Raw genomic sequence first — 12,036 nt, forward strand, 5'->3', positions numbered from 1 at the left:
CCGCTGTGCATATGAAAGAATATCAGCTAGTAGTATGTAGGTACATTTTCATCTCAGACAATAGTGAACTTGTTATGCACCCTGGTGTGTCGATGAGGTACGTATCGACCAGGGGGGTGTTAGGTTATGTTTAGACGGTGGTCCTATAACAGTTTTAAACGATAAGACATAGATATGGATAAGTTTTTTGTGCGGTACTTCTAGATTTTGAATACTAGGTATTGTTTATTTCCTTTACAGTGATTTGATATACTTAATTGGCATTTATTTTGTTTGTCTTTCGTTACATTACTATAGTTTGAAAAAGTACTCGCTTTTGTACTTTACTGTTGTTTTAAATTAACTTTTGTAGGTTTAAGTTTTTGTTTAAAGATGTTTATAAAAATGTGGGCAACTTGAAATAAGATAGATTTAATTGTATTTTTTTTAATTCTTTTTATGTAGTTGTTATTCATTTATTTATTGGGATGATTAATTATTAGATATAGAAAATGAAAATAGAAAAGTTTGATTTTCATCGTCCAACCGTTTATTCCCGCTTTGAAAATTTCAAACCTTTTGGCCGGGTCATAACAATTAGTGGGGATCCTGATGAGTTTCTAGTATGTGCTTATAATTGTAGCTATATTGCACACCGAGTGCTCCACTTCACAAAGTGTGTCGCAGTGCAACGAAGTGCTTTTGAAAACACATGCAAATGCATACACACTCAAAAGGAAAGAAAAAAAAAGTAGACATTTCTCCTAAGATTATAATAGTCATTCAATTTGGTTTACGGATGGTCCACTTCATATAAACTTCATACTTTGTATCACACTTTTGATTGTGTATATGTCATAAAAAGTATATATGGATCAAGTTTCACTATTTTCTTTGATGATTTAATGATTAATCAAGTATATATGCAAGTATGTTCGCATGGCACATAGAAGCCTCTTTAAAATTCTATTTTTTCTTGTGTTTCACTAGTTAAAACTATTAATTTTTAGCAAGATATCATCAACATCCCATGTATTTGTTACCATGCCATTTGAAATTCCTTGCAACCTGAAATTACAATTATCTCGTTATGCAATTTTTGTTATTCATTATGATTTTTTTTATGTATACAATTGGCGATCAAACAAAAAATTTTTATTTTCATGCATTCCTTGTTTTAATGATATTAAAAGAATGAATGATTTTGATCCTAAATTTGATGTTGATAGCATCAAATTTTATTTGTTTGGTGAATGGTGATTCCCCTTTTAGGGGAAGTCTATCAGTATATCTGTTGGATAGCTTTCATGCAATTTATTTATTTGTTGGCATTGTGGTCATTCATGGCTATTTTATGATCATTTTTTTCCTTTATTTTTTTATTTATACACAGATTTTGTGAAATTAGAATTATCACCTGATACATCTATAAAGAAGAATGAAATGTGATTGGGTTTAAACAGCTGGGATATTGTTGCATTTGATTATGAGTTTTGTGTTTGAAGGATACCTTCATTCCTTTCTATTCTTATTATTGAGTTATTTTTTATAAACACAGTACATTTTCTCTCTATGTTAGATATCTGGTCATGATGGAGGAACTGGAGCTAGTCCTGTAAGTTCTATTAAACATGCTGGTGGGCCATGGGAGCTTGGATTGACAGAGACACATCAGGTGGGCTTATGAAATTTATCTTTATTGATGACATAACATTCCATGTATTAATCTTCATATTGTCTGATATTTGATGATATCCTTGCAGATTCTCATCGAAAATGGACTGAGAGAAAGGGTTATCCTGCGGGTTGATGGTGGATTCAAGAGTGGATTTGATGTCCTTGTAGCCGCAGCAATGGGTGCTGATGAGTATGGATTTGGGTCTGTAGCTATGATAGCAACAGGTTGTGTGATGGCACGCATCTGTCACACAAATAACTGCCCAGTTGGAGTCGCAAGTCAGGTACTATTGGGCAATTCTATTATTTTCTGTTTATAACATTCGAAATAAGTTTTCTGGGTGTTATTTCAGAGAGAGGAGCTTCGTGCTCGTTTTCCTGGTGTTCCTGGTGATCTCGTCAACTATTTCTTGTATGTTGCTGAGGAGGTAAATTAGAAAGTTGACATTAACCAAGCATTTTTTTTCAAATGTCAAATTAGCATGCTTTACTTTTCAGTTGGTGTCTGCCCTCAAGCCTATTATTTCATTCTGGAGAAAAATTCATGAGCTGTTGTTTAACTAGGTGAGGGGCACTTTGGCTCGGCTGGGTTATGAGAAGATGGATGACATAATTGGAAAAACTGAATTGTTGAGACCAAGACAAGTCTCTTTAACAAAGACTCAACACATTGATCTCAGCTATATTTTATCGGTACAATTAGTGTAATGAATATATATAAATTATATAATACAGTTATAACCTTCTGTGCATGTTGTACATGGTAAAACATAATTTACTACTGTTGTTGTCTAGAGCGTTGGCCTACCAAAGTGGAGCAGCACTGAAATAAGGAAGCAGAATGTCCACACAAATGGTCCAGTCTTAGATGATCTTATACTATCTGATCCTGAGGTGAGAAGATTTCTGCTATTGTTAATTAATGCTAAGATAGCATTTTTGGTTTGGAGCACCCACCCCATCTCTACATAAATGAGTATGTGAATTATTGCTACTGTGCTTACCTGTCCTTACGTTGACACAGATCAAATTTAGATTTTATTATTATTATTATTGTAATTGTTTGGTTGAAATTATTTTCCTTACGTGCTCCCAATTTGCTTTAAACCATAATTTTGCTGTTTTCTTTTCAAAAGGTAATAAAAGGATAAAGACTAGTGAGCATTTTCTATCATTAGATTTCTCCTTTTTTATGTAATTTGTATTATCTAGTTTTATTGATGCACTAGTTTGACTTCATGTACTTGAGACTATGTAGTGGTAAAATGAATCTATTTAGTAGACATATGAAAAGTTTTTTTATGATGAGGATGACAGAATATAAATATCACAGGACATTGAAGGTTTACATATATTTATGAATTAGGTTTAAAAAAAAAAACTTTTAACTTTGACTACTTCAGGATTACTTTCAGAAATCCAAAATAATTATATTTTTTGACCCTTTTTTAGCACTAGACCAACAATGATGACTTTTTTCTTGGATAGGGCTACGATTAACAATGGCTTCTCTAACAAATGGTTTCTCTATTTTTCCTTTGCTCGAGTGTTGTATTTTTGTGCTATTCTTCAGTGGTGTTTGTAACCTGATTTGAGTCTAGGTGATAAACTCTCCCCGACATCCAAAGACCTGCATATTCAGCAATTTCTCCCTACCGGTTGTCTTATTGTAGACAGCTACTATCTAACAACTAGTTGAGCCAGATCCTCAATTGTCATCGTTTCCCCTTTGATTCTCATCTTACAACCTCTTTACTTCTTACTTCTATCTTTATACACTGTCTGGGAATCCTAAATCACTGTCATGTATTATTAGAGCCATCCAAATCCTAAATCTTTAGGGATGCATTATTCCTCACTTTAAAACCTAAATCTCATAACCTAATCAATTTATTCAAGCATATTTTTAACCCCAAAACCTCACCCTCCCATCTTTAGCCACCCCAAATTCGCCCTTCCTATCTTTGTTGGAAACCTTAAATGGGCAAAACACACAATGCCGCTAAAAAGAAACATGCAAAGGGGTGTCCAAGGGTTCACAATAGAGGATATGTAGAGAGAAATTCTCCAACAACCTGGAGAGATCACACATAAACATAATGGTGCCTCGTCAGATCGAGATGAGATTCAACTTATTCCACAAGGAGTTTTCTAGTGATGAAGAACCAATGTGCTAGTGATTTCACTCTAAATTTCAGAGAAGAGGTCATAACTTTGGAATGAAAATTAACTTGTCTGAGTTTGACATCATGAGTTTGGATAGGTTTATTGAATAAAGTGATGAAGAACCAATGTGCTAGTGATTTCACTCTGAATTTCAGAGAAGAGGTGATAACTTTGGAATGAAGATTAACTTGTCTGAGTTTGACATCATGAGTTTGATAAGTTTATTGAATATCTCCAAATGATGGAATGAATTTTTTAGTAAAATGTGAGGCTTATGCAAGTTAAGTTATTGAATATCTCCAAATTAGAAATGTGAGGTTTATGCAGTTACATATTCACATTAATTTTTTCATATAAATTCAATTTGTCACATTTTAATATGCTGAAATTGCATAAGTTATGATGCTAATGTGTCATTTTTACAACTTTTTTTTTACTTGTGCAATTTTCAAACTGTGAGGCTTATGCCAGGCCTTCTCGAGACTTGCGTCTTTCCTCACGAATAGAAAGCATTTGAATACCCAGTTACATAATACATTGGTAACCATGATGCTTATTACATTATATTGTATTGTTTATGGCAATCCAACCATGGTACACATCATGATGGCCACAAGAGCACATATTTATTAAGATTGGTAATTGCATCATACTTTACCTTGGAACAAGTTCGAGTTGATGAGCAACCACAAAATCTAAGACTATGATGTTATACACTTTTTTTTAAGCTTGAGAGGAGCACAAGTAGGATTAGCATTGGTAGTTCTTGATGGCAATGTGTCAAGGAATTAATACTAGATATAGTGCAACTCCTAAAAAAGATTTAGGATGTTCTGGCTAACAGTCTAACCTCCTGGTTTGCCACCACTAAGAGATTTACCATGTCATAGTTTTCATTTCAAAAATAATTCTCTTAAATTGACCTACCTATTGGTTGTAATTTATTGTGTACGAATAAAAGTAGGTTATAGGTTTGATTTGCGAGTGTACTAACCAGTTTATAGTTTTAGCTCTGATTGTGTTAAATAAGGATGACTCTTGACTAATATGCATTGGTAGTAGGGTTGTAAACAAAATCACTATAAGTGTTGATTCCTTATTCTATGCTTGGATGATTTGTTTGATTAGTTAAATGGAGCTATCATTTTTTTCTAAGGCTAATTTACATTAGTGGCTATCACTGGATCAAGATGAGATCAGGAGATGAGTGAAAAATAACTTTTAAAACTAGGGATGGACCATGGGACAGTCATGCCCTTTTACTTATCTAATATATTGAGCATTTTCATGCAGTTGATTTGCTAGATTTTTTTGGCATTCATCGAAAAAATCATATTCATATATTTGGATGATACTTTGGCATATTGTCATATTGTGGGGGATCACTCACATCACTTATGAGAGACTTTTAAGGTGCTTCGGATCCAATAGTTTAGGCATTTCCACTCCCAAATATTGGCCTCCAACATGGATCTTCTTAGTCATCTGAAGACCTCTTATGCCTTCAACAATCGCTCCATACCAATTGTCTTCCTCTTGACATTTGTTGTACATCTGTTGGTTGCTCTAGAATTTCAGTTGTGGTGAGCATTTCCCCTTTGTTTCTCTCCTTTAGCCTCCTTACCCCTTTCTTCGATCCTTATACATCATCTAAGAATTTTAGATTGGTGTTAGTTCTTTTTATACAATAAAATTTTTAAGTTAAACTTTTCAAGCGGAGTAATTTTGAATTTGAGCGCACATCAAAAGTATCCAAGTAAATGGTTGATGTGGTTTTTTGTTAACATGATGCTAAGTCACTAGAGTCTTTAGTTGTGCAGTAGAATTCTTAGTGTAAAAAAGCTACACGACAAAAACTAAGTCAAAATAATTGAAGGGTTGAATCAACTACACAAGTTGTCTACACAAGTTGTTGAAGCACGGACAGTCAATTGTCAGCTAGCAAGGCATGGGCGGGCAAATGGAAGATGGTGCATCATGGGCCAACTAATTATTGTTGCTAATAGAGGTCCATAAGAGCGAAGCTGCACACAAGTTAGCGAAAGCGAAGCTCCACACAAGTTAGTGAAACATAATTCTACTAGATACTGGTTGGCAATCCGCGGGCAGTAAAAGGTTTGATTCATTGTATCTTTGTTGAATCTTCATGGGGTCCTTATGTCATGCCCGATATTATTACCTCTGTTAGTATTACTGTTACAGCGGAGGAGTTGCATCGAGTTGGAGAGGCGTGAACATTTCTTCTTTTTTAAGAAGAAACAAAACCCCCATTTTGAATGAGAACAATTTTGACATCTTGAGAAGAAAGTAGAGATGTCATAGTAAGAAGAGTGAGAACAATTTTGACATCTTGAGAAGAAAGTAGAGTTGTCATCGAGAGGAAGAGAGAGTAAGAAGAAGGTGATGTTGACTCTGATCGTGAATAGATGAGAGGCTGATTGACACGTATGAAGGCAATGATTGAGCGGTGAGCGACTCAAAGGAGGAAGAAGTGATGGGATCATATGCTAGTTTGAACAAGGCACACAAGTAATCGATCATCATATGCGATCCTTTGTTTGGAAAGAGGATGACCAGTGCCGAGGGTGATGACTCTAACGATCGAAGCTAAATGATGTGACACTATCGAGCTTGTGAGGGCGACAAAGCTGCTTCGCCATGTTACGGCTCAGTCTAATAGCTTATAATTAACTATGTCAGGTACAATGGTCGGATTGTTAAAATATTTAAATAACTACCAACAAATTTATAGAATCTGTCAATATATAAATAAACCACTAAAATTCCTAAAATTCCTAGAGTATAATAAAATCAAAACATTCAAAAACAACATAATCTGAAGATATCTCAAACTAGTATATAACGGTATATCACTATCTGAAAAAAATAGTACAAATGAACTATCATTATAAATACCTAGCAGTAGCGGTCCTCCTATAAAAATCAAGTCTCTCTTACTAGATATCAACCTATAACTTTACTTTTCCTAAAAGTAAATTAAATACAACAATATATATGACTTAGTGAGCAATTATAATCTTAATATGTATTAAATTATTATGTCAATGTGATGCATGGATAACCAAAAGAAAATACAGTTCATTACTTTATAAAACGGTAAACTTTCACTTTAATTTTCTCTTTTTGTTTCACTTTAAGGATTTATCATTTTTAAAATTTTTAAGAGCCTTGACATGTTTACTGTCATATCCGAATGTAGCCTAAAAAATATACCAAAAGGTACTATAAAAAATGTTCTTAAAGGTAACATAAAAAAATAATATCTGAAAGTACATTTTTACCATTTCCTTTATCATGCACGGGTAAATCTTATCTCTTGTCAGTACCATCTGGGGATAATCATGTATGATGATTATTTCATTTCATATCGATTTAAAATTATTTTAAACTATTTAATAAAGTAATTATTTCATTATTAAATGTTAAATTAATGCATAAAGGAAAATATTTACTAACCTTGACTTAAAATACCTCTAAAAAACTTTAAGCCTTCACTTTACTTTCTTTGACTGACACTTATATCAGTTAAAAGTGGATATGACTATAAGAATCATATCTTGAAGAAAGTCTTAAATATAGTTAACTTATTTGAGTATTTAAAAATGATTAAAAAAACTAGCCTCTTTTAACCTTAAAATTATGTCTTTCTCAAATCTCAAGAATTTATCAGTCGTCTACATACTTTATAATTACATGAAAAATTAATAACTCTAATATAAAGAATTATATAGTTTTTGTTCTAAATATAACATTAATATTTACCTTCTAAGTTTCTCAAATTGAACTCCTCCCTCACTCGCGTGCTCATCCAATTTCTTTTTCGAATCTGAATTCATTATTTGTTTAAGTGTTGATTTCAATAAAATTTTTCATTAATATTATTATTAAATTTGTTTAAGTGTTGATTTCAATAAAATTTTTCATCAATATTATTATTAAACACACACTCCATAGAAAATGATATATATATATATATATATATATATATATACACGTACACATATATATATATATAACTTAATTTTAAAGCCTTAACTTACCTTATATGTTTCTCCTCCTGCTGCAATTTCAATGCGCTCACAGTTCCCCATGAAGGTGAGTTTCTTCCCCTCAACAAAATAGAGCCACATGCCTTCCTCTTTCTCTGTGCGTGCTCCGCACCGAAGCAGATCAACCCCTTTCTTTTTTCCTATTCGACTGCGATTGAAGCCAGAGTAGGACACGCAGAGCTTCCCATCGGCTAGGGCTCAACATCAAAGATTTCTTCCTTTGATCTCTGCACGCGAGCATGTCACAAAGATTTTCTTTTTCTTCATTTAACTCCTCATTCTTCTTCTTCCTTTCCCTCCTTCACACAGTACACGCCTGGTCTTTCTCCGTCATCATCTTTTTCACTTCCTTCTACGGTTTCCTCTCATCTCTCAGTTACAATAATTCGAAAGGGGATACGACTCTTTTGTCGTAACCGAAAAGCTATGTATCCCTACACCGATTCTATTTTATTATTATTGTGAATGATCATATCTGATAAAGTAAACTATCAAATGTTTTTATATTGATTTATAGTTATTTTTATTAGTATGCATATTGTTTCATTTCCGTTACGTTACTGTAGTTTAGAAGTAGATGTACTTACTACTTTTGTAGCTCGCTGTTATTTTAATTTAATATTTTAGGGTAGTTATTTGATTAAAAGATGAGTAATAAAGAAAATATTTATAAGAAAAGAGGACAATTAGAAATGAGTTAAACTTAATTATACTACTTGCTCTTTTATTTGTTTTTGGATGATCAAGTGATAAAGAAAATGAAAATAGAAAAGCATGATGATAATCGTCCAACCATCTGTCCACACTTTGGTTAATTCCAAGCTCCAAGTCAGACCATGATAAAAGTGGTATCAGAGCACAAGGATTATGATTAAATAATACAATCTTGATGAAAGAGTCATAAGATGATTAACGTACAACTCTAATATAACATTTAAGAAATTTATATCAAATTATATAATCATAAAAGGAATAATGATATGTGAAAAGGAAGAAAAGAAGGAGGTCAAGCGCGCGTCAAATTTGAAGAGCTAATGTAATTTTATTTAGTTTTAATTGGCTAAATTCAATTCAAATTATATAATACCAAATTTCTAATAAATATTAAGGAGATACTTTTTTTTTAAGTTTAAGTTATTTAATAAATAATAGTAATAAGATTATATTGTTGAAGAATAGTTAAATTTATAAATATACTAGGTATTATTTTGAAGATTTTAAAATTTTAATTCATAAATTTATAATACAGATGAACTTTTTATCAAAAGTTGATCATCAGATTATAGAGATTATTAATGATGAAAATATAATAAATCAAACTAAGAAAAAAATAAAGCAAAAAATTGTGATAGTTATATTGTGATAAACTACATAATATTAAATTACTAATATAATTTATTTAAGATTAATTGGTTTATATTAGGGGATTCAAATTTATAATTAAATTAAATTATTTTATTTGTTATAGTAGGTGTTCGATTGCAATTGAAGAAGTTACAGCTTATGGAATGAGGGTAAAAAGTTTAAGGTCAGTACTCTAATAATTATTAACGAGATACTTGCTTTTCTAAAAATTTAAGTTATTAATAAATAATAATAATAAGATTATATTGTTAAAGAATAGTTATTTTTAAAATATACTAGCTATTATTTTGAAGAATTTAAAATGTTTATTCATGAATTTGTAATATGGTTTAAATTTTTATTTATAAATAATCATCAGATTCTAGAGAGTATTAATGATGAAAATATAATAAATCAAATTAGAATAAACAAAAAATCATGATAGTTATATTGTGACAAACTACATAATATTAAATTACTAATATAATTTATTTAACATTAATTGGTTTATATTAAGAGAATCAAATTTATAATAAAATTAAATTATTTTATATGTTATAAAAGGTGTTTGATTGCAATTGAAGAAGTTAACACTTGAAGGACTAAGGGTGAAATGTTTGAGCTGAATACTCAAATACTGTAATTTTTGTTTCTTTTAATCTTAATTCATTGATTGTTATATAAACATAATTGGACCATTTTTACTTTGATTTATGCTCTTTTAGATGTTGGCTATATTATTGTAATAAATATAGATATTTTAGAAATACTAATGTTTTGCATTATTTAAAAGTAGAATTGAATGAAAAAAAATATCAATGACATGGACTGTATATACTGATTGTATGTACATGTTTGATTATGATGAAATTCACCTTTTTATACTATTATCAAGGAAACACTAAAATAATCGTGCATGTAAATGAAAAAAAGATTGATAGTGATTCATTGATACAACTTTAGACGGCGCTCATATGTTTGTTGTACAGATATAAAATGATATAGACAAGTTACTGATATAACAAAATGCATTAAACATTATGATTTATCATAAACAATCATTTCTGAAAAAGGAAATTGTCTAATGCTTTTTTTTATTTATAGTATTTTTAACTAACTTACGTATCGTTTTTTTACATTGCGTTATTGTCGCTTAGAAGTACATGTAATCACGGTTGTTTTAAAATAATTGTTCAGGGTTAATCATTTGATTATAAGATGAATTATAGAGGAAATATTTAGAGAAGATGTGAACTGTTATAACTCGGCATGATAACTTAGAATTAATTAAGTCAAGAACTGTAATTGGACGACATTAAGATTTAATTTACTGTCATTAGATTTAGATCTTGCAATATAATAAAAATTTATTAAAAAATCCACAAATATGCAAGGGAATATAAATCATTTAACAACGAGTAAAACATTTAAATCAACACAACGGGATTTCACTTTCTAAAATAAAATAGTGCAAAAAAAACTTCAATCACAATATCATAGTAGAATATCTAACAATTGTGGTCTTTCTTCTGTAAATTAAGTTTCTCCTGTCAAGCATCAATTTACAGTTTTTTTTTTTCTCCTGAAAGAAAACATTAAATTAAACAGTAAGTTTAACTTAATAATCAATTATAATCTTAATATGTATTAATTTTTATGTCAATGTTATGCATGAGACCAAAAGAAATGTAATTCATTACTTTATAAAAATTAAACTTTTACTTTAATTTTATCCCTTCTGGTTTCAATTTAAATATTTATTATTTTTAACATTTTTAAAGGTCATATCCAAAAATAGCCTAAAAAATGTATATAAAGATACTAAAAAAAGTGCACCCGAAGGTATCCTAAATGCACCTGAAGGTACATTTTTATCATTTTTTTTATCGTGCACGGGTACATCACATTACATTTTAATACTTTTTAGGGGTAATATTGAATGACTTAATTATTTACTTATCATTTCATATCGATTAAAAATCCTTTAAAGTGTACTTTCATATCTTAGTTATTTTTCTTTTATTTGTGAAACATATTTCAAACTTTAAAATTTAAGATATGAGTGTATTTATTTTTAAACCAATTAATAAAGAAGTTATTTAATAAATATTTAGTTTAATACAATAAAAAATAATTATTTACCTTTGATTTAAATGATCTCTGAAAAAGCTCATCCCTTCACTTCACTTCCTCTAATACAAACAATTTTTTTATTCTCTATTGTCCTTTAATTCAGCTATTTGGTAAATTAAATCACTAAAATTAATTCATTAAATTATTGATATGAAATGATCATTTTTAGTTAAACTAATTTATATAAGAAACACTTAAAACTTGTAAATATTTGCCTTATCCTTCTTTGAATGTCATGATTCACATCTTCCATAAATCTCAAGAATTTATCAGTCTTCAATTCCTGATTGATTTAAGTCTCACACAAACATTTATATTACCAATTATTTACATGCTAAAAATAAAATCTCAACATTTACCTTCTTATTGTATGAAGTCGTTAATTTTTGCCTCTCAATCGTACTAATTAATGGTTCTTCGCTCAAAGGGTCCTATTTTAATTTGACTTTCTATTACCATTATGTAATTAACAAACACACACATCAAATTCATTAAATAGTTTATTAAAAACTGTAACATACCTTTGTAAGCTTTTGGTTGCTATCAATTATTCATTTTCCCTCGCACAAGAAATTCATGCCACTCCCTCAGTTTCGGGATTTAAATAAATTTGATTTTGATTCAATAAAACACTCTATTAACAATTATTTAAATAAACATATGATCA

At 30.2% G+C, this 12,036-nt stretch overlaps 1 protein-coding gene across 1 annotated transcript in view; it reads left to right on the forward strand.

The window, feature by feature from the left end:
- The window catches only part of LOC110027736 (ferredoxin-dependent glutamate synthase, chloroplastic-like), a 39,111-nt gene that overhangs the window by 14,512 nt on the left and 12,563 nt on the right, over positions 1 to 12,036 (forward strand). Inside the window, exons 3-7 of the mRNA XM_020729312.1 lie at positions 1,559 to 1,654; positions 1,743 to 1,940; positions 2,010 to 2,084; positions 2,221 to 2,349; positions 2,452 to 2,550. Of these exons, the coding sequence (XP_020584971.1) occupies positions 1,559 to 1,654; positions 1,743 to 1,940; positions 2,010 to 2,084; positions 2,221 to 2,349; positions 2,452 to 2,550 (597 nt within the window). The remainder of the gene's footprint in view (positions 1 to 1,558; positions 1,655 to 1,742; positions 1,941 to 2,009; positions 2,085 to 2,220; positions 2,350 to 2,451; positions 2,551 to 12,036) is intronic.

The sequence above is a fragment of the Phalaenopsis equestris genome, unplaced genomic scaffold (assembly GCF_001263595.1).
Source record: "Phalaenopsis equestris unplaced genomic scaffold, ASM126359v1 Scaffold000002, whole genome shotgun sequence".
NCBI lineage: Eukaryota > Viridiplantae > Streptophyta > Magnoliopsida > Asparagales > Orchidaceae > Phalaenopsis > Phalaenopsis equestris.